Source organism: Scleropages formosus, chromosome 19 (genome assembly GCF_900964775.1).
Source record: "Scleropages formosus chromosome 19, fSclFor1.1, whole genome shotgun sequence".
NCBI classification, from domain to species: Eukaryota; Metazoa; Chordata; class Actinopteri; order Osteoglossiformes; family Osteoglossidae; genus Scleropages; species Scleropages formosus.
Window position 1 is genome coordinate 22221167 of NC_041824.1, and position 22211 is coordinate 22243377.

At 46.0% G+C, this 22211-nt stretch overlaps 1 protein-coding gene across 1 annotated transcript; it reads left to right on the forward strand.

Moving 5' to 3' along the window:
- Positions 1-401: 401 nt before the first annotated feature.
- LOC108939044 (receptor tyrosine-protein kinase erbB-3-like) lies at positions 402-21354 on the forward strand. The gene is made up of 28 exons (XM_018760144.2): positions 402-990; positions 5751-5908; positions 6062-6248; positions 6571-6696; positions 6851-6913; positions 7290-7408; positions 7784-7922; positions 8084-8197; positions 8894-9011; positions 9181-9254; positions 9362-9452; positions 10036-10244; positions 10526-10658; positions 10767-10860; positions 11180-11334; positions 11969-12016; positions 12199-12340; positions 12503-12622; positions 15008-15106; positions 15640-15825; positions 16048-16203; positions 16551-16626; positions 16857-17003; positions 17118-17215; positions 18057-18236; positions 18444-18515; positions 19074-19320; positions 19625-21354. Exons 1-28 carry the CDS (start codon positions 915-917, stop codon positions 20602-20604), a joined length of 4407 nt encoding a protein of 1468 aa, XP_018615660.1. The 5' UTR covers positions 402-914; the 3' UTR covers positions 20605-21354.
- Positions 21355-22211: the final 857 nt, after the last annotated feature.

A 22211-nucleotide genomic window follows, 5' to 3' on the forward strand; every position in this document is an offset into this window, starting at 1 on the left:
CAAATGATCCCGCGTAAGATTTATGAGAAGTGTTATAGCTCGTGTTGTTTTTTCAAATAAACACTGCAGATTTCGTTGTATGACACGCGTGGAATGAAGTCACTTCAGAAGTGTTCGCCTTAGTTATAACAATGTAAATAAAGTCTTATGATAAGTATAACAGGACACGGAAATATGTACACTCTGTCATTCCAATGGAGTCAAAACTACACAGTTTCATTACAAATCCATTCATTGTGTAATAAAGTTAATCTTTTGAACCGCTGCCTTCCTTTCCTGTAAAACACGACCGAAGCGCTGCGGTGTCCAGCCGCTCACGTTCCGAGGACTGGCGCGTGCGGCGACGGGAGCGCGCCGTGCCGCGCGCGCTCCAGCGTCCTATAGCGGGCACCCGCGGGAACATTTCGTCGAGGACAAAGTGCAGTGTGTGTGATGACTGCTGTCCGCACTTCATCGTCGGGGCACGAGGACCGCCTCACCCCGCCCGCAGGCGCGTGCCCGGAGCGCAGCCACCACTTACGCGGCGCCTCTGAATTCTCACCCTTCTTGTCGCGCACATCAAGTTCATTCTGAAGGATGGGGGTGGATGACTGAACAGTAGTGTGAGACAAATCCTCGAGCAGGAAGAATTTCACCACTAGTTTCACGTCAGGGTACCACGGTAAATTCAGACGAGGCCTAAGTAAGAGGAGCCACGCGCCGAAGAGCCGTTCGAACGCGCGCGCTAAGTTTCGCCGCTTTCCCGCGGGCTCCTTTCCCGCCTCACTTGTGGGAAAGTTCGCGACTGCTTTACGCTTGAAGGGAGCGCACGTGCGCTCGCTCGCGCCCGCCCGCCCGCCGGCGGATGGATGGCGCCCTAACGGTTCTGCACTCACTTCCAAGCGCACCGCGGTGAACTGGAGCTACGGAGCGCCATGTGGCGACAGGTGCTCGTCCTCAGCATCCTTCTTCTGTCGGCTGTCCAGCGCTGCTCTGCGCGCGGCCGCGAAGGTACGTGGCGTCTTCACACCTCCGTCCGTGTCTGTCTGCTCTGCAGCGCGTGCCGTTCTGGACCTTTCCTTTTACATCACTTTACCGCTCTCTCTGACTCTGTCCCTGCTTTTCAACAAGGCGAAGCCGAATTCTCTGTGGGGAAGAGCTAGTCTCTATTACTTAGTTCCCACAAAAACAAGACAATTTTAATGTTTTTTTTGGGGGGGGGCTGTGCTCATCGTGCTGTGGAGACATTTCCGTGCCACTGAACAGTTCTAGTAAGTGTACAGTGCTGTAATATAATATTTATTCTCACTACAGGGGGGCGGATAAAGGGAGAACTGAACATCAGATCAGTAATGACAGAGAAATGTTTGAATATATTTGTAAATTGCTCAGTGGCAGAAATAACTGGACACATTTACTCACGTAGGTCACCTAGTAGGTGGCACTTCTCTCCAGAGCAACTTACAACATTAATCTATTGAGAGTCATTTACACTGCTGGGTAATTTTACCAGAGTAATTTTGGGTAAGTACCTTGCTCAAGGGTACTATAGCCAGAGGTAGGATTTGAACCTACAACTTCTAGGTCCAAAGGCAGCAGCTCGCTCAGTCGGTAAGTAAGTCAGTAAGTCAGTCAGTCAATCAGTCAGTCAGTCAATCAATCAATCAATCAATCAATCAATCTCCAGTTGCTGCAATACATGAATAAGTGACAAAACATAGACAGTGAGAGAAAGGGTGCTGCAGTGAGACACCACTAGGTACGTACAGCGCACACAGACAGTGCGTACTGCACAATAATTCCCAACATTGTGTTTGAAGCTACTGCTTTCCTATAGGTTCGTTTGCTGGATTCCTCCCTGAATGCCTTGCATTACTAGTTGCTTTCCCTTTGCAACCTGAGGAAGGTGCGTCTGAGCAGAGAGCGACAAGAGCAGGTCACTGTGTTTGATTTCCTGTTTAGTCACAGTGGGCGATACCGTGATCGTAAATGACCGCGATGATGTGATTTCTCTGACAGCGCTAAGGAATCATATCTACCCTGGCGCACACCTTCTCAAAGAACAGCTGACTATGGGCTGTTATCGCTTTACCAGTGAGTCACCTAGAGGGGTTTGCTCAGTGTCAGGAACGCGTTCCAAAGTTTAATGACTGGAAAAGCTCAGTGACATTTTAATATAAATAGGGTAAATGCACGTCAAGGTCAGGTGGCTGTAGGTGACAATGCAATTTTGAAAAAGTATCAATCCTGCTGGTTGAATTTTTGATTAAAATAGAGATATAACCATATTTAAGGATCTAAATACTGGTCACAGAAGAAAACAAATATCAGTCAACCTGGAACCTCGGTCTTTGTCTCCTTATTTGAATATTAATCCTTTTAAATGATCCCCTCAGCAACAGCCTATACCTGAGGGTGTGATCCTGCGTTAATACCTCACTGACAGAGTCGCAAAGTGGCTCTGTACCATTGTGCCATAAAGGTGGGTATGTGCTGAAACACACAGGAGAGAAGTGCCTGGCCCTAAACGCCACCAAGTACACACTGGGTATTTATTCAAGAGCAGGGGGCTTTCGCTCCAGGCTGTTCTCAGGCCCTGTGTGATTGTGTCCTTGCTTGCTTTCTTAAACTTCAGCATTCACATACTTGATGCAGTGTTCCTTCATGGCCTCCTGTGTCCTCTTGTTTTTGGTCCAGAGTTCCTTTAAGAAGTCATGCTTGGATATTTCAGTGATTGTGTACACTAACTGCACTGCGGAGATGAGTTGATGTGTTACTTAGCGAAAAAATGAATAAACAATCCACTCATTATCAGTCATTTCTTTCCAGCGCAGGGACCCTAAGTAGATCCCAGAAGTACAGGTCGCGAGGTGGCGAACACCTCGGACCGGATACCGGTCCACGGCAGCGCAGAAATGATCCTCTTCTAATTTCAGTGCAATATTTTACTTTGTGCTGGAGGACACAGCAGACTAGATATTCAGACATTTACATTTATTTATTTAGCAGATGCTTTTCTCCAAAGTGACTTCTCATAAAGACTATGTAGTGTTATCAGCCCACATCTTGTTTATCAAGGTGACTTACAGTGCTAGATACACTACTTACAATGGGTCACTCATCTATACAGCAGTGGAACACACTCTCTCTGTCACTCATGCACTAGGGGTGAACATGAACAGCATGTCTTTGGGAGGAAACCAGAGAATCCAGAGGAGACCTATGCAGACACAGGGAGAACATGCAAACTCCACACAGACTAAGCAGGGGTCGAACCCACACGTCTTCTCACACCGCTTAGGTGCCTTGAGAGAACAGCGCTATTCACCGTGCCACCAGGACACGAAGGAACACGCTCGGCTACATTGCACATGTTTCTAAAAACACTCAGGGATTTGTTGTTAAAGCAGCACATGGGTGAGAATGCCATGGCGGTTGTGGTCGTACACAGTGGAACACGCTGCTTGATACGCGCTGGTGGTGAAACTATTAGAGGAAAAGAAAGGGCACTATTGGGTGTGGTGTGAACCCATTCTCACTCCCAGTCAGAATAGAGCTATTGTTGACTGTCAGCCTCCACTTGGCCCATGTTCCCTTCGCTCTGTCCACATGTCTCACTCTGCTCTCACTCTGCTTCCTTCTGTCTATTTTGCTCCTTCATGGCTGCCCTCCTGTCTGCCCAAGGCAAGAAAATACCCTTTGCCCAAGGAGTCGGGTGGGGTTGCAGATTTGTGCACATATTCCTTTTACGACTTCCGTTTGATCTCTGTGTCAACATTTACCCGAGACTGTGTATCTGTGAATTAGCATAAGGGTACAAGTAAGTGTATGAGTAAAAGTTTCCTGTAAATGGATCTGAAAGAACTTCCCAGACCTCAGTGATCAGTGTGTGGGAATAATACTCTGACACTGTTGTCCACCAACTGCAGTGTACAGAACACGTACGTATCATTTTGGTACAGTTTTTGGATGCTCTGTGTTATAAATATAAAGCAACACCTTTGATTTCTGAATATTGCAGCATCTATTCTTGTTTTTTGCCAGGTGTTTAACCTGCTGCACAGGTATAAAGGTAGTTTTATAATATCTCACTATTGTGCTTTGTTTTGAGTAATTTCCAGTGAAAAGCAATCCCACAATAAAACTGAAACTTTCCATGTATGAATTGCATATTCTCAGTTGAAAGTGTTCCTCTGAAAGTAACTAAGTTGTTACAAGCGGTTTAATACTTAGACATAGCTAGATTGCATAATTACATAGAAACGTACGTCAGTGTGTACTCCAGATTTAACAATAAAAGTTCTCACCCACGTACTTAAATGCTCCATATGACTATAATTTGATTATATATATACTCAGTCATAGCATCATCAGCTTCTGTACTTCAAATTCATGCTAAAAATACACACGTGTTGTGTGTGATTTGGGATCATTGTTCCATGCCCTTACTTGGAAGTCTAAACCAGAATATTGTAATATATGACTGATATTAGGCAAGTTATGCTTAAGAAGAAGCAGTGCTTCGCCTGTAAAAGAAATATTCCAGTCTGCAGGATGTCTGCTTTGAGCCGTGCTGTAATTTTACGCAATGCGCGTTCAACACTGCAAAGGGGACATCTGGTTTTAACTCATGAGGGAGTCCTGAGCATTTGGACCCTGCTTTCAGAATGACATCAGAATCAGTACATCAGGCTGGAGTAGATCTAGGAGTGGTAGCGCAGGCCAAACGAAGGCCACTCTATTAGATAGCCAGGCTCTCATACACTTGGCCCATTGTCTGTACCTCTGATCTCAGCTCTGCAGAGCCGTGTCGGGGGTCAATTGAATACCCACAGGCTCACACAGACACACACACCATACACACCATACACAGACACTAGCACCACCTAACTCATTGCCTGTCTGGCGGCTTACAGTCTTTCTGTGCCTTTCTTGGTGAGAGCAAGAGGGAGACTGACATCATGCAACAGCTGGAAAAGTGACTTCTGATATTAAATTGCTCTTTGCGTTCTATTCTGTAAACATTTTTCCTTCCTCCTGTAGCCGTGCAGTTGAATTCGCTGTGTGAGACTCCAAGAAATGTGTTCCAGGAAAATCCCCTTTCTTCTCAGTAGGCTGCTGGGCAGGTTCTTGTTATTGCTTCTATTGGACCTGTCATTGCAGCTTTTTCATGCACTTTACTCTGTAGTTGAGGGATTTGGGTGAGAAAATGTGCAGTAACCTGCAGAGTCAAGTTTGTGTAGACATCAGACTCCAAGCAGAGGATTATTTTAGGTGGAGTCATAGGAGGCAGCTATTGAAAAGGAGATTGAAGTGAAGAAAGAGAAAGTAACAGAGACAAAAGCAAGGCGACAAGTGCTGGGAGAGGAGGGTCACCGAAGGCCAGTAGCGCTGTGACCAGCTGTGCCGTATACAATGACTCCTGTGTGCGTGCAATAACTACAATATTCTCATCCTCTTTATAGCCTGTGAACTAAAGGTCAGTCGAGGAATTCACACCTCAGGCTGCTGACCCAGAATGCCTATTTAGTTCCTGGTTAAGTCCTGGGGGCTGGCAGTGATGAGGCCTGCTCCCCACCGTTCACCTCTGTGCCTCTGTTCCCTCCTGTGCAGAAGAACAAGCACATCCCTGTCCTAACCTAGCCCGATGCATACATTGAGAAGACATCCACACATTGCTTACATTCTCCGCACGTCTATTGCTCCACTGCTACTGCCAGCGCACTTTGCTGCCTGTCAGACCTCACATGTGGTTTCCTTCCACCTCCCAGTGGCAGTATGCTTCGGCACCCAGAACTCCCTCAGTATGACCGGCACCTCGGAGGTGCAGTACAACATTATGAAGGAAATGTACAGTGGCTGCGAAATTGTCATGGGAAACCTGGAGATCACACACATGGACCACAGCCGGAACTTCTCCTTCCTTCGGGTGAGGGCTTGGATAGGGGGATGGTGAAGGCATTGAGGCCAAAGGCACTCAGTTACTGTAAAAAAGACATATTTGTTCCTTTGTTGCTATGCTGTATGACATGGTTCCTCTACGGTTCCTTTCTGCATGCTCGCCGTGCCCCTGCTCACCCAGTCCATCCGAGAGGTGACCGGCTATATTCTCATTGCCATCAACCAGTTTGACCGACTGCCGTTAGATCAACTACAAGTGATCCGGGGCAAAAACCTGTTTGAGAACCGCTTTGCCCTGTCTGTGTTCCTGAACTACCAGAAGGATGGGCCTTATGGCCTGCGAGAGCTGGGATTTACCCAACTTACTGGTGAGGAGCAAAGGAGGGGGAGCTGGGCTTGGAGGGGAACATCAATGTCTTGTCAATGTGATGTTAAGATAACTGCCAACTCAGGTTGCTGGAGATCTGAAGAGCTTCAAAATCACCATCAAAGTAAGGTAGTCATTTTTCACACCTCAGAAAGGTGTCTTCTCTACATAGTACAAGATGTTTGTTGTCTACATTTACAAAGCCAAGAACATTTCTGAATTGTCATTGACACGACTGTTACCTTTACTGGAACAACAGTGCTACTTCTTTCTGTGTGTGTGTGTGTGTGTTCTCCCATGTTCCCCTGTGAATGTCCACACAGAAATTTTGGAAGGAGGGGTTCAGATCTTGAACAACAAGTTCCTGAATTATGTTTCCCTGGTGAACTGGGCAGACATCGTGCAGAACAGCAGTGCCCAGATCGACGTCAGAAACAACAGCATGATGGGTCAGTGCAAGGATGGGAAAGAGTGGTGTTGGAGGGGGTGGGGCATTTTGTGGAGCTGTTGGATGGATTGGGGGTGTCACCAAAGGAGCAGCAACGGGAGGACCTGTGTGGTGGAAATACGCAGGAGCTCACGGAACGGAATCTTGCCTTTCAGGTCAGTGTGATGCTGCTTGTGGTGGATATTGCTGGGGTCCTGGACCAAACAACTGCCAGATCTGTGAGTTCTCCTCTGTCTTGTTCCTCAGCAGACTTCACTTCATACAGTATATATTCTGTGCCACCTTTTTGTCCAAAGCTATATTCTGTCTACAACTTTTTTTTTTCAACTACAGAAATGTTCTGTTACGTTGATGTAGATTGACTGACAACATTCAGATCAATTACATCATGCATTGGTTTCCTTCAAGAGCAATTGGTCTAACAGGAATGTCCAGTTTTGAAGCCACTACACTGCTCACTGCCCCAGTGTTCTGACATCATGAAAGGCAGTATCAGGGTAACCAGCTGTTATCACACAAACCTCCAGAAAATCCTGTTTGTTAACTGCTGGCCCACCTGTGGATGTGCGCCCCTCCCCACACTGCCCTCCACAGTGACCAAGACGCTGTGCGCTCTGCAGTGCAGCGGCCGTTGCTTCGGGACCAGCCCCAGCCAGTGCTGCCACATGGAATGTGCCGGAGGTTGCACCGGTGCTCAGAACACCGACTGCTTTGTGAGTCTATCTGTCCGGGTCCCACTGAAAACCCCCATCCTGCTCGCTCCCCTCCCCCACGATCCAGCTCCCGTCTCTACCCCACCACTCCCTGCAGCTGCCAAGTCACTGGGCTCCCACAAAGAGACCGTGATTTCACCACAGCTCAGACGTTTCAGAAAAACGAATGGGCAGGATTCAATCATGACTCATATTGTAAAAAAGAACTTCTAGAAAACTGTCGCTCATTGAATCACAACACAGTGAACTTGGTCCCTAAAAGCAGATGTGATGTTCAACCTGTACGGGTCATTAAACATGGTTTCTACGGAATAGATTTCCTGTTGTTCTGTGTATTCTGCTTAATCTGCGTGTGATGTTTTTGTGGCTGTGCAGATCTGCAGGCAATTCAATGACTCCGGCTCCTGCGTCCCTCACTGTCAGACCTTCATCTACAACATGCACATTTTCCAGATGGAGCCAAGCCCCAACACCAAGTACCAGTATGGCTCAATATGTGTCTCCCAGTGTCCCAGTGAGTACTGTGAGCAGGCTTTTGTGTATCAGTGTATGCCGACTGAAAGCACGCATGTCACTTCGCTGAACACACGGTAACGGACGGGACAATACGTTAACTGTCCGTTGCATCTTTGAGAGCTGACGGTCCAACCAGCCTCTTTCCCACATTCCTCCTAGTGAACTTTGTAGTGGATGGAAGCTCATGTGTGAGCAGGTGCCCCGTGGGTAAAATGGAGGTTCAGAAGAACGGGGTGAAGCAGTGTGAGCCCTGCGGGGGCATGTGCCCCAAAGGTAAAACCCTAATACCTCCGCAGATACCGATGAATAATTGGAAAAGAAAAAGAAAATCAGCAAATGCATTAATGAACAATCTATGAACAATAACTGCAGTGGTTAAGAATCTTAAAGTAACTTGGGTTCATTCCCAACAGTTGTATCTCTTGTAATAAAGGTGTCCAAGTACCTTCAGTAAAATACCCAGCTTTTTACAGTGCTGCTTGAAAGCATGTGAACGTTATAGGGGTGGTCATTATTCTTGTATAAGATATTAAAATCATCTTATATCTAAATGTTTAATATTGAACATTTAAAATTAATAAATGACTGATTTATACCCCTGATTCTACTTACCAGCTTGGTGTAACCAATGCAACTTTACTTATCTTTACACCTGCACTACTTGTGTGTTTCTACTACACACAATTTCCTCTGAAGCAACATATGGAATTGGTCATTACACACCTATTATGTCAGATGACAAAGGCTTACTGTCATTGAATAACCATTTCGTGGCAAAACTAAGGCACACAAGGGGTTCATATACCTTCAAGCAGCACTGCAAATGCATTAATTAAACTCTAAGATGTGAAGATCACTTTGGATAAGAACACGTGTGTAAATTACCTAACCCTAACTGGAAAAAGAGGGTTCACAGAGAGTTCTCACACCGTTACTTGATGGTGAAATCAATCACGTTGACGTCCCCAGTTTGCACGGGCACGGGGGCGATCGACAGGCAGACGGTGGACTCCACCAACATCGATAGCTTCATAAACTGCACCAAGATCCAGGGCAGCCTGCACTTCCTCTCGACGGGAATCAACGGGTCAGTCCCATCCGCTGCATCGCGCACCTTGGATGAAGGCAGCTGGACAGAAATAATGCGACTTTATTTGCCAAATACCTCTCGTATCAAAACGCCTTAGACGCAGTGAGTTGCCCCAATGCTGACCATACATCATATAGTCACATAATCTGCTTTCTGGAACTTTCAGCGATGTGTATCACAACATCCCACCTCTCAACCCAGAGAAACTGAATGTCTTCCGCACTGTCAGAGAGATCACAGGTTTGTGTGTCCACCTAGCTCTGTATACATACGGTGTGTGTTTATGCTATGTGTGCATACGCACCAGTCTGTGTTTGTGTATCTGTGTGTGTATGTCTGCTTGGCAGATATCCTGAGTATCCATTCATGGCCGAAGGAGCTGTCTGACCTGTCGGTGTTCTCCAACCTCACCACCATACAGGGCAGGTCTCTGTACAAGTAAGGGACAGTTTTACTGCATGTCCGTGGCAGTGGGTGATGTTAGTGTGTCTTGCTGCATTCGTGTGTTCGTCACTGTCTGTATACAGCACGTGTCTCTGTTTTTGGGAAACCTTTAGCTTACAATCAACTGTGGTGTAGCAACCAGAAATTTTAGCAGTTGTACTGAAGAATTTATACACAGGGGACGCATTAGGCTTGCTTGAACACTGGAAGGCGTGCACGCGCACACACACACCCGAATACACCTATGATTGTCAGAATACAACTAGGCTGTTCTGTTCTATGTGTCTTGGTCTTGAGTGCTAATGAAAAAAGGGAGGGGCAGCTTGTAGAACAGTGGTTAGGTGCTGCCTTTGGATGCAAAGGTTGTAGGTTTGAATCCCCTTTCCAGCTGTCGTATAGATGAGCAAGGTACTTACCCTGAATTGCTCCGGTGAAATTACCCAGCTGTAAAAATGGGTAAATAATTGTAAGTAGCTTAACATTGTAAGTTGCTTTGGAGAAAAACATCAGATAAATGTTTAAGTAAATTGAATTTATACTGTGACCCTCATGGTTTCGTATTTGTCTCGTTTCCCAGCGGATTCTCCCTGGTGGTCATGAGGCTCCCCTCGCTCACCTCCCTGGGTCTTCGCTCCCTGTGTGAGATTAACGATGGGAGCGTGTACGTCAGCGACAACAAGATGCTCTGCTACCAGCACACCGTGAACTGGACCCAGCTGTTCGCTGGGACACGTCGGAATCGGCGGCATGTAACCGTCGCGAACAACCGGCCCCAGCAAGAGTGCAGTGAGTGACCACAGCACTTATTGGTGCGATTTGAAACATCAGGATCGGTGGCTGGATTTTGCTGTTTTTGCATGATTTTGCAGGAGTTTCCTTAGTTTAGCTCAAATGGCATTTCTCCATTCATGATCTCAGATTAGTTTAGCCAGTCACATTGTGAGATCACCTTTTTTCTTCACACACCTGTACACACACTTTCCTTTTGTCTACTCATTTTCATGTCACCCAACACAGCGAGTATCTGGGCATCTTGACATGTTCTCTGGTGTGTGTTTGCTGTGCAGTTGAGGAGGGACATATATGTGATCCCCTCTGCTCTGATGCGGGCTGCTGGGGCCCAGGGCCCGACCAGTGCCTCTCCTGCAGGAACTACAGCCGAGGAGGGACCTGTGTCCCCCAGTGCAACTTCTACACTGGGTTAGTGACACTGCCTCTCAGGGGTGGATAACAGCGTCTCACACTGTACGCGGTGCTGACGGTGCCCTTGTTATGCCCCATCATCTCTCCTGCTTGTTTGTCCCCCAGGGAGCCAAGGGAATTTAGAGGGCCCAACAAGGAGTGCATGGCCTGCCACTCGGAATGTCTTCTCCAAGAAGGAAGGACCAGCTGCACTGGACCGGTGGGCTGACGTCACATCTCATCACTCCTCACCTGTCTATCTATCTTCCCCTGTCAAAAGTCTCAGTATCTCACTTTTCTTAAGTTTTCACAAGTTAATACATTTATTGTTTATTTTTTAATTCATTTATACAGAGTTTATAACTTAATTTAATTTAATTAAATCGTTTCATTAAAAAATTTAAGCTCTCCATCCCATATTCACTTCTCTTGGTTTCTCAATGTCCTTCCCTTTAATTGCTGTTTTACTGCACTGAGGTGCAGCTGCAATGACTGTACATTTCTTTACTTACTCTACTGTACTTTACTGTCTCACTCAGGGTGCCGGTGACTGCATGAGCTGTGCCAACCTGCAGGATGGACCTAATTGCGTCTCCTCCTGCCCCAGCAGGGTAATGGGGGAGAAGGGCCTCATCTTCAAATACCCCAATGCCCAGAAGCGCTGTGAGCTGTGCCACCCGAACTGCACACAGAGGTGAAGGGTCACACCTTTGGAAGGAGGGGATGTAGAGCGTCAGGACACAATATGATCCAAGGCCATGCTGCTTTTTCACAGCAACAAGGACAGAGCGCAGTGTAGTGCTCTGTATGCTCCTTGTCGTTAGGAACTTGTCTCTTAGTGTTCTGTGTGTACTTGTGTACTTGTACAGTTCTGATTACTGGCTGCAAACTACTGGAACTAGTCAGTCTGGGCTTTCATTTCTGAAAGTTTTTTTTTATTATTACTACTGAAGAAGCTTTTTCTGTGTAGAGAAAAAAAACATTACTTATTACCAGAGTTATGAATAGTGATATTTTATTCTAAAAACAGTACAAATGTACACCCCTGCTTTATCTACATTGGGTTGGGTCATACAGGAGATTTCTGCCGTGTATTTCAAAGGCAGTAATCATCAATGGTTGTAAGATGCCTTGCTAAAAAATTTGAAGCTGTGCCACATGGTTTAGTTTATTGTTATTTGGTTTGGACTCATTCCAGATCAGGCTTGAATTTTCAGGCCTGGAAAGAAACTTAAAGCGTGTCAGTGTGGTTGTGTGTTTGAAAAGCAAGGAACTGAATGAACAGAGTGTTAAGAGTGCTGCTTTATGCTCTGTGCTTTGTGTTGCAGGTGCTCAGGCCCGGAACTTAAAGACTGTTTGCCTAGCGACACATCTGGGTCAGTGTCTCCCCCTGCTGGTTGTAGGCTGGGCTGCCACTCTGCATATTTCCCCAAATGAACATAACTTCTACCCCGTTCCAGCAAATTTACATTCATGAGCTACCTTGTTGATAAAACTCTACTACTTTGATGTTCCCCCTGTTTCCTGTCATGGTGTGCTTTCGCCTCGGTGCTGCCAGACTGCCTACGACAGGCATCGTCCTGGGGATTGTCGCTGGTCTGCTGGTGTGCTTCCTTCTCTTTGTGCTCACCATGCTGTACCAGCGAGGTCTGGCCATCCGCCGCAAAAGAGTCATGCGGAGGTACCTGGAGAGTGGGGAGGTGAGTTGGAAGACCACTCGTTGGGCTTGGGAATGTGGGTCAGGTGAGAGGCACATGTCCATGAGTATTGAAACTCAACTAAGCATTTTGATAGAAAAGGGTGGTATGAAAGCAGTACATGTCAGTGAGTGTGACCTTCTGTTCTTTGTTGGATCTTTGCAGAGCTTTGAACCTCTGGATCCTGGAGAGAAGGGGGCAAAGGTTCACGCTCGAACCCTGAAACCCCAAGAGCTGCGCAAGATCAAGGTGCTGGGATCTGGTGTCTTTGGCACTGTGCACAAGGTACTGTACTCTTGTATGCTGCAGTAAAGCATTTTTAGGTTGCACATTGTCTGTTTTGATTGTTTCATTTGTTTGGTTTATTTGTGAGCTTTGGTGGCTGCCCTCAGTAATGGAATTGAAAGTGTTTTGCTGTAGTCCACAGGAGACTTACAGTTGACACATTCATTTACACACACACATACACACACAAACACACACACAAACACACACACACACACACACATTTTCGGAACCGCTCGTCCCATACGGGGTCGCGGGGAACCGGAGCCTACCCGGCAACACAGGGCGTAAGGCCGGAGGGGGAGGGGACACACCCAGGACGGGACGCCAGTCCGTCGCAAGGCACCCCAAGCGGGACTCAAACCCCAGACCCACTGAAGAGCAGGACCTGGTCCAACCCACTGCGCCACCGCGCCCCCCACACACAAACATACACACACAAACATACACACACATTTGCTGAAGCCGCTTGTCCCTAGCGGAGTTGCGGCGAGCCACAGCCTAACCTGGCAACACAGGGCGTAAGGCTGAAGGGGGAGAGGAAACACCCAGGACGGGACGCCAGTCCGTCAAAAGGCACCCCAAGCAGGACTTGAACCCCGGATCCACCAGAGAGCAGGACCCAGTCAAGCCCGCTGCACCACCACACCCCTCCATTCATTTATATTTATAGGCTCTTTAAAAATGTAATAATTAAAATGATGAATTTTAAATTAAAATTTAATTTTTTATTTAATTGTTCACTATTAGGGGGGCGCGGTGGCGCAGTGGGTTGGACCGGGTCCTGCTCTCCAGTGGGTCTGGGGTTCGAGTCCCGCTTGGGGTGCCTTGCGACGGACTGGCGCCCCGTCCTGGGTGTGTCCCCTCCCCCTCCGGCCTTACGCCCTGTGTTGCCGGGTTGGCTCCGGTTCCCCGCGACCCCATATGGGACAAGCGGTTCAGAAAGTGTGTGTGTAATAAGCTCACAGCTCTTCAGTGAACCCTGGGTGTAATACAAGGTATTTTTCACAATGTACTTTTTCTTTTCAGGTGACTGTTTCTACCAAAGTGTTCAGAGAGGTTGTCACATTATTACATCATCAGATCAGTTTTCTTCCAGAGTTGGGGCAGCTTATCACATTTTGATCAGAAAAATATAAGCAATTGTACTAAATGCAGTCATACTACTATTTGGGGGCATGTGAGGTTTGCACCCCCCCATTATACCTTTAGTTTAGGTACTTAAGATTAAATGCATAGGTTAGCATGGTGTTATTTATGTTGCTTCTGCTGTTTGATTAATTAGAGGCTAGTGAAACTGAAAGAGACAAAAGATGGACCTTTATTTTTTGGTTCTTGATGCACTTTTGCTTCGGTCTAAAAGTTTCACTGGGGAAACACAGCTGGTGATGGTACAGCTTTTCACATGTGTGTCTATTCTGTTCATAGCTCTTTCCATCTATGCTGGCAAACACAAGTCTGTCTGTTCATCATACATTATGTTTACATTACTTAATTTAGCAGATGTTTTTCTCCAAAGTGACTTCCAGTGAACTCTGTGTGGTGTTATCAGCCCACACACCTTAATGACCAAGGCGACTTACACTGCTAGATACACTACTTACACTGGGTCACTCATCCATACATCAGTGGAACACACTCTCTCTGTCACTCACACACTATGGGTGAACCTGAACACCATGTCTTTGGGCTGTGGGAGAAAACCACACAGACACAGACAGAGCATGCAGACTCCACACAGACTGAGTGGGGATCGATCCCACGTTCTCCATGACCATCCAGGCGCTGTGAGACAACATCATAATCGACAATCATAATACTAATAGCTTTACCACTAAACCACGATTAATAAAAGCTTGATAACACTGACTTTATTTATAGGTTAGGTTTTTTAAAAGTAATGTGTATTACTACAGTAAATAAAAAACTTTCCAAAACTTTATTTTAATATTTTAACTTTGAGCTACATTAATAGAAAAACTAATCTAAAATAACTAAAAAATATGTTGTCTAAACAAGTCCTGTCCAGTGCCAACTGTTATCCTATTCATACCATAAACGTATGCGCTGTTTGTCATCTTGTTATAAATCAGAGCACTCACAAATGCCAGGAACCAGCTGTAAACACAGTTGAAGAGAGCAGAATTAAGCTGGTCCCACATGCCTATTCCGTTTGGGTGTGTTTTACTTCCATTTATCTGCTCACGGGGCATGGTTTGCGTTGGCTGCACTACAAAAAGGAATTTTAAGACACAGATAAATGAGGAAAATGCTGTTAAAAATTAAATAAGCTGGCAAATTGTGTTTTCTGTGAAAATCTTCAACTTAGCTTTGCATAACATGAGGAGCCAGTGTAAACATCTTGAATCACATTGTTTCTCTCAGGGTGTATGGATCCCGGAAGGTGACTCGGTCAAGATCCCAGTGGCCATCAAAACCATCCAGGATCGCACCGGCCGGCAGACCTTCACTGAGCTCACCGATGTGAGGCTCACATAGTCAGACACCTTTTTGTGCATCACAGCCTAACCTTTCAGTCACATTTACATTCGCCACCACCAGCGACCGCACCCTGTGTGTTTACCAGGGAGCAAATTTAGAGCTGGAAATGAGAAGACTTATGCTGCGCAATACACCCAAGTGTACAGCTGACACACAACTTAATAGCCAGACACCTGAAAAACACACATTCAGCAGAGTGCATACACACCATGTCTACAACTGCTTGTCCTAAGCAGGGTAACAGCAAGCCAGACCCTAAGATGGCACACACCCCCAGGTGGGATGCCAGTCTACCACAAGGCACCTCAAACAGGACTCAAAGCTCAGACCCACCACAGAGAAAGACCTGGCCAAACCCACTGCACTCACCTCAGTTTAAAGCTGAGGGAGGGATTCAAACCTGTAACCTCTGGGACCAAAGGCAGTAGCACTAACCACTACACTGTCAGCTCTACCCCAGGTTATGTGCAACTCCTGTTTATTTACCTGCTGCTTTGTTTGCTCTTTTATGGCAGCACATGCTAGCAATGGGCAGCCTAGACCACCCATACATAGTGAGGCTGCTGGGTATCTGTCCTGGCGTAGGACTGCAGTTGGTCACACAGCTCAGCACCCAGGGCTCCTTACTAGAGCACATCAGGCAGTACAGGGACAACCTGGATCCCCAGCGGCTACTCAACTGGTGCGTGCAGATCGCCAAGGTGAGACATTTTATTCCTACAGTTTCAACCATTTGTATTTCTGGACATTTTACATCGACAGTGCGTGTTATGTACCTTTGTTGATTTATTATCTGCGGCTGTTCTTAGGCTGACTGTGTATATGACCAAGGTTAGCACTGGAGGTGTGTGTGTGTGTGTGTGTGTGTGTGTGTGTGTGTGTGTGAGTGAGAGAGAGAGAGAGAATCACAAGTCTCTCTGCAGGGGATGTATTACCTGGAGGAGCACCGTATGGTCCACAGAAACCTGGCTACCCGAAACATCCTCTTGAAGAGTGACTACGTAGTGCAGATCTCTGACTACGGTATCGCAGACCTGCTCTACCCCGATGACAAGAAGTACATTTACAGTGAGGTCAAGGTACAGCCTCCCTTCTACTAGGGGTACTGAAGACAAGGGCACAAACACACACTGGACTACTGTTACAGCTGACAGCTTTTGTACACACATCTTAATGTTGGAAAAGCCTTTATGCAGCTACCTGTGTGATGAACACTTATATGTTCATATGGCGGTATGTGACTAATTGACTGTAGTCTAGAATCACGTCTACATCCAGTTCCTTTCTTCTGTTGACATAATACTCTTTCTATTGTTCTGAGATGTATGTTGCTTTGGAGAAAAGCATCCACTGAATGAATAAATGTACATATTAATGTGCACTCTTTGCACCGCCCATATTTATTTTGTCTGTTTTTCGCTCCAAGACTCCCATCAAGTGGATGGCCTTGGAGAGCATCCTGTTCCGCAGATATACGAGTCAGAGCGATGTCTGGAGTTACGGTAAGACAGCCTGCGTGTTTATGTAGCGAGGAGGAAGCTGCAGTTCCTCATCTACTTTCAGTCTCACTGGTCATATTGTGTGTTTGTATAAATTCTACATGTAGGTGTGTCTGTGACATAATGTGCTTTGTGAGATCTACTTACAGCATATGGAAATGCACTGTAGCTGTTGGGTTACTTCTAAGTCCTAACCTGAACCCTAAACCTATGTATGGCCTTTCCTTGCGAAGGAGTAACAGTGTGGGAGATGATGTCTTTTGGGGCCGAGCCTTACGCTGCGGTGCGACCTCAGGAGGTTCCCGACCTTCTGGAGAAGGGGGAGCGCCTGGCACAGCCTCACATCTGCACCATTGACGTCTACATGGTCATGGTCAAGTGTGAGCATCACTCCACGTGCTTCTCCAAAGACACACAAACACACGCAACATGCAGTGAGCACCATGGCGCACGTCCTGTAGGCACGGAATTGACACGCTTTCCTATCTTTCCAGGCTGGATGATTGACGAGAATGTCCGGCCCACCTTCAAGGAGCTGGCCAGTGAATTTACTCGAATGGCAAGGGACCCCCCACGGTACCTCGTAATGAATGTGAGGGACTTTCTTTGATGGTGTCTGAGAAACTGAGAGTTGTTGACCTTCATTACTGTCTGAGGAACATGGTGGCTTGTCCTTCAAGTTTATAAGTCTTTACTTAGTGCCCAGGGGGTGCGGTGGCGCAGTGGGTTGGACCGCGGTCCCGCTTTCCGGTGGGTCTGGGGTTCGAGTCCCGCTTGGGGTGCCTTGCGACGGACTGGCGTCCCGTCCTGGGTGTGTCCCCTGCCCCTCCGGCCTTACGCCCTCTGTTACCGGGTAGGCTCCGGTTCCCCCGTGACCCCGTATGGGATGAGCGGTTCTGAAAATGTGTGTGTGTGTGTGTGTACTTAGTGCCCTGTAACTGGATTAATACTCCCAGGATAGAACTCTTCAAAACTGCTCCAGCAAGTCCTCAGTAGATGTTCATCACTACTTTAGCGGGTTTATTTCTTTCTACTTTATAACTATGTAGTTTTAATTAACCTACCTTTATCCTCAGTCTTTACCATCTTTATAATATTGTAAGATATAATCAAAATAAGGTGAAATGGAGCCTTTGGTGTCCCACCTTCATGCACATGTGGGGCAGCTGGTAGTATAGTGGTTAGAGCTGCTGCCTTTTGACCCAAAGATCACACATTTGAATCCCATTTCCAGCTGTAGTACCCTTGAGCATGGTACTTATCCTAAATTGCTCCAGCTGTATAAATGGGTAAATAATTGTAGGTAGATTAACATGTAAGTAGCTGTAAATAAAAGTATCAGATAAATGTAAATTAAGCAGCTGGACTATTGTACCACTTGTGGCATCTCCAAAAGTGAGGTACCTGAGTTATCACCAAGCTTCTTGCCCTAGATGGAGAGCAGCCTAGCAGATGCAGCACCTGATGAGTCTCATCAAAGACGAGCGCAGCTGGGCGATTTAGAGGCGGGGCCTGAGGACCAGGAGGAGGGCCTGGATGGCTGCCTGGCCACGCCCCCACTTTACCTGTCTCCATCCAGGAGTCACTCCAGACGGCGTGTTGACTCCCATAGGGTGAGGGTGACACATTTTAAATCTGACCCTGTCTGAAAATCATTTGTGTTTGTGTGCAGTTTAGCATGGCTCTTAGTTTGCCTATAGGCCTACATGTTTTTGTTTCTTCTCTGGATTTTCTTTAATGATGCAAAAAATTGTGCCGTTGTCCCCATCTCTGTACTCCTCCTCCTCCTCTTCTTCTGATGGTCACCATGTTTCTTGCAGAGTGTGAGATCTCATACTAGTGCAGCTGGCTACCTGCCCATGACACCTGGCCCAGGAGAACACCCCCAACAGGTGAGCTATAGTCTACCCTACAGCAACACTGTTACACATCTACAGGCAACAAAATGTTTCAATATTCTTAGTTATGTCAGTTTTTGCAATGATTACAACTAGTTAAAGTTTACTGATTACAAAAATACAGCTAGTTCTAGAGTGTCAGTATTAGTTTGGTACTTAACAGCCAGTGGAAGATTCTAGATGCACCAAAATATTGTAGAAAGTACCAAAATATTCTAGAGCATCAGATCCTAAAAGGTACTAGAATATTCAGTGTTTGGAACTTAGTGCCAAAAATTTGCCAAAATTGACATAAGAAAATTTTTGTTACATTGTATAAGGGAGGCATTCTTTATGTTGATGTTTCTGTAATGCTCTGGCTCAGTTTGCTGGACAAACCTCGGCTTCCTGTTTTATTGATCCAATTGTCTGTATCACAGCAAATCAAGACTGTCCCGTCACCCATTATTTCCATAAGATGGTATTGTGCCGACTAGCTGGTCTTTTGCTCAGTTTGTGTGTACATCAGTGTCAATTGTACTCCGCTCCACCTCATGTGCTCCCACTCTGTAGCTGTGGGTGTCCTCCTCCCGCCACAACTCTACAAGGGTGTCAGCAGGATGTTCAAGTTCTGCTCAAGATGAGGACCTGAGGTTGGACACCCTTTCGAATGGTGGCCTGTGCAGCGCCAGATACCATGGTGTCAGGGCCTGTGGGTCAGCACACCCCACCAGCTCGCCTGCCCCCCTGCCCACGGAGGAGGAGGAGGAGGACTACTATGGATACATGCTGCCTAGTGAACTTGGGAGCACATGTGAAGGTGATTTACGGACAAGGCCCTTTGGCGCACACGTGCAAATGGCCTTATGTCTCTTGTTTTTCTCTCTTTCATGACAAGCAGAAGGTTTAATTGCACTTTTCAATGTTCCTTCATTTTCTTGTTGCCCCATGCCTTTAAATCTGGAGACTACATTTTATTAACCACAGGAGCTGTGGTAAAAGTTTTCATTGGTTAAATGAGTTGCCTTTTTGATCTCAACAGGTATATTTTGCAACCTCTATTGGTCAAAACAAGTCTCTTCCTACCTTTTAATTTTTTTTTCTTCTTTTGCCCCTTGTTTTAGATGTTTTTCTGGAACACTCTACGTCCCAAAATGGCATGCCTTCTCAAAGGGACCCCAGAGTATCACGGAGTCCGCTGTACCCACCTGGGCCAGATACAGACTCCTCAAAGGATTATTATGAGGACATGAACAAACAAAGCTGCCAGCAGTCACTCTCATCAAAATGCTCACCTAATCAACTGGCAGACAGATCACTGGAGCTGAAGTTTAGCTCAGGACCAACTGCTGCTTTAGTATCTCCAACCTCAAACACCAGCAGCTCACCAGGATGGAGAGAGAACACAGCAGGCCTCCAACAGGTTACTCCAGGCCAGAGTCCTGCAAAATCTCCCGGAGCCAGTGTAAGACCGCAGCCTTCTGATACCTGGTCGTCAAACAAAGAAGACAAAGATGGGCAAGAGGAGACTGCACAGAGCCCCGATGGTGATGGTGACAGTCGAGAAGATGGGCAGCCAAAACAAGCACTGAATGAGGAGGAATATCATTACTCAGACAGCCAGACTGCAGAGGTGGACGTCACAAACAGCAGTACTGTGTGGAAGAAGCGGGACGCAGTAATGGAGGTGGCATCAGACCCAGACAAGGCAGGCAAAAACACAGAAGAAGAGAAGGGGAATGAACTGAGTGGGGAAGAATGTTATCAATACAATAACAGCCATCCAAAACTCAGTCAGACCCTAATTGCCAGTAGTGGGTTGAGGATTCTTGATTCTCAAGTTGAGGAAGGGGAGGAGAACCAGTATGAGGTAATGGACTCAATAGGTGTGGTCGCCCTGGGTGCAGAGGATCGAGCACAATATCAGAATATCAAGGATATCAATGGAATGAGGGCAGAGGCCGGGCTGGGCAAGCACAACGGGCTGGGAGCATATGTAAAAGTGTGTGCTGGAGTGGGGGAGCCGCGTGCAGACAGGTCCTTCGACAATCCAGACTACTGGCACAGCAGACTGTTCCTCAAGCCGGATGCTGTGCGCACATAGGCCAGGCAGGGACAGGACACACCAGAGGGATAGGAAAGCAGGATGAGATCATGGCACCATATGGTGAATCCAAAGAGCTATAAGGTAAACAGGTTATAAGGTGGTCAATATACAGTGCCAGTACTTATTCGTTTGGGACGTAATGAGATATATTTTTACAACTGCCAACAGAAAGAAAATCCTGAAATATCCACCCAATGTGATTGTGAATGAAAACTTTTATTATACATTTTATTTGAATGAATCCTTTTCCATTTTGCTGTTTTTGAAGACATAGTTTCTCTCCACAAGTTTTCTACAAACTATATATATTGACTATACAAGATATGTTTTTTAATTACTTGTAGTTATAGCAAAATCAAAATACAATTCAGATATCAAAATGAAACACAAAATGTTCTTGTTGTGTCCTTTTTATGTGATCAAACTTAATAAATGTGTAAAAATGTATGTCTTTACCTTTGCAGTTTAAGCACACAACCTAAGGTACTGATTTATGATCATTTCCAACTACTTGAACACATCTGACAATGACAGCGACACATAACATAATAAAATATTCACACAGCAGCAGGCTAAATGCTGCACTTGTACAAAATATTACTTGGCTCCCCTGGCAGCTAAGAGAAATGGTACAAATATGATTTTGGCAATATGAAGCCCAACCCACCATAAGAGCAACATTGTTTTTTATCCCATTTATATTTATAACACTTTTTTCCAAAGCAACTTACTGTTAAGCTACTTATATTACTCACCCATTTATACAGCTGAATAATTTTATTGGTGCTATTTAGAGTAAGTACTTTACTCAAGGATACTACAACTGAAGGTGGGATTCAAACCCACAACCTTTGGGTTTAAAGGCAGCACCTCTAACCACTATTGCTTTACCCAGTACAGCCATAGGCCCACAATAAGAAACACCATCATGCTGTAGTTAATGATGCCATCGAGTCAAACCCGACCCTTAGAACCACCTGTGTGGTTTTCATGACAAGGGAGGAACAGAAGGGGGTTGTCCGTGCCTTCTTCTGTATGTTGGGGAGGCACATGCAGGGAAAAACACAGAACCGCCTCACACCCAGAGCAGGACTCAATCCAATACCGCCAAAGCCACCACACTACCACATCTCCCTACACAGTGTCTCTCCTCTATGTAGCGCGTTTGAGGTATCAAGTCCACATTTTCCGTGCATATTCAATTTCAGTCCTGCTCGATTAATCTAATAGGAACATTCTGGAGGTATTAAGGTAGCTACAATTGTTTCTGTATCATGACAGAGTGAATTCAGAGCATGCAGCAGGAGACATCACACCGTAAAGCAGGGGTACAGTGCTTCACATTTTAACCTCTTTGGGAGGACTGAAGTTGCTATTTATCTGATTATACAAAATTTGATTTTAAGGTTTCATTGAAAGATATATTTCTTTATTTTTCTGGCAGTGACTATGCTATTGATCTTGTTGTTAATTTTTTCATGTTGCACTGTAAATTTTTTATTCACAAAAACAAATTTCTCAAGACTTTGCCTAGATTCGATGTCTTTCTTGCTGAGATTTCCCTTATTGTGAATGCTCTAAATTCATTGATAACAATAACAAGT

Bases quoted from the DNA above. Each gene is read 5' to 3' on its own strand.
- LOC108939044 (XM_018760144.2), top strand. From the start codon at position 915: ATGTGGCGACAGGTGCTCGTCCTCAGCATCCTTCTTCTGTCGGCTGTC. The intron at 9,012-9,180 runs GTCAGTCCCATC...TGGAACTTTCAG, and splicing joins CTCTCGACGGGAATCAACGG to CGATGTGTATCACAACATCC. The intron at 15,826-16,047 runs GTGAGACATTTT...GTCTCTCTGCAG, and splicing joins GGTGCGTGCAGATCGCCAAG to GGGATGTATTACCTGGAGGA.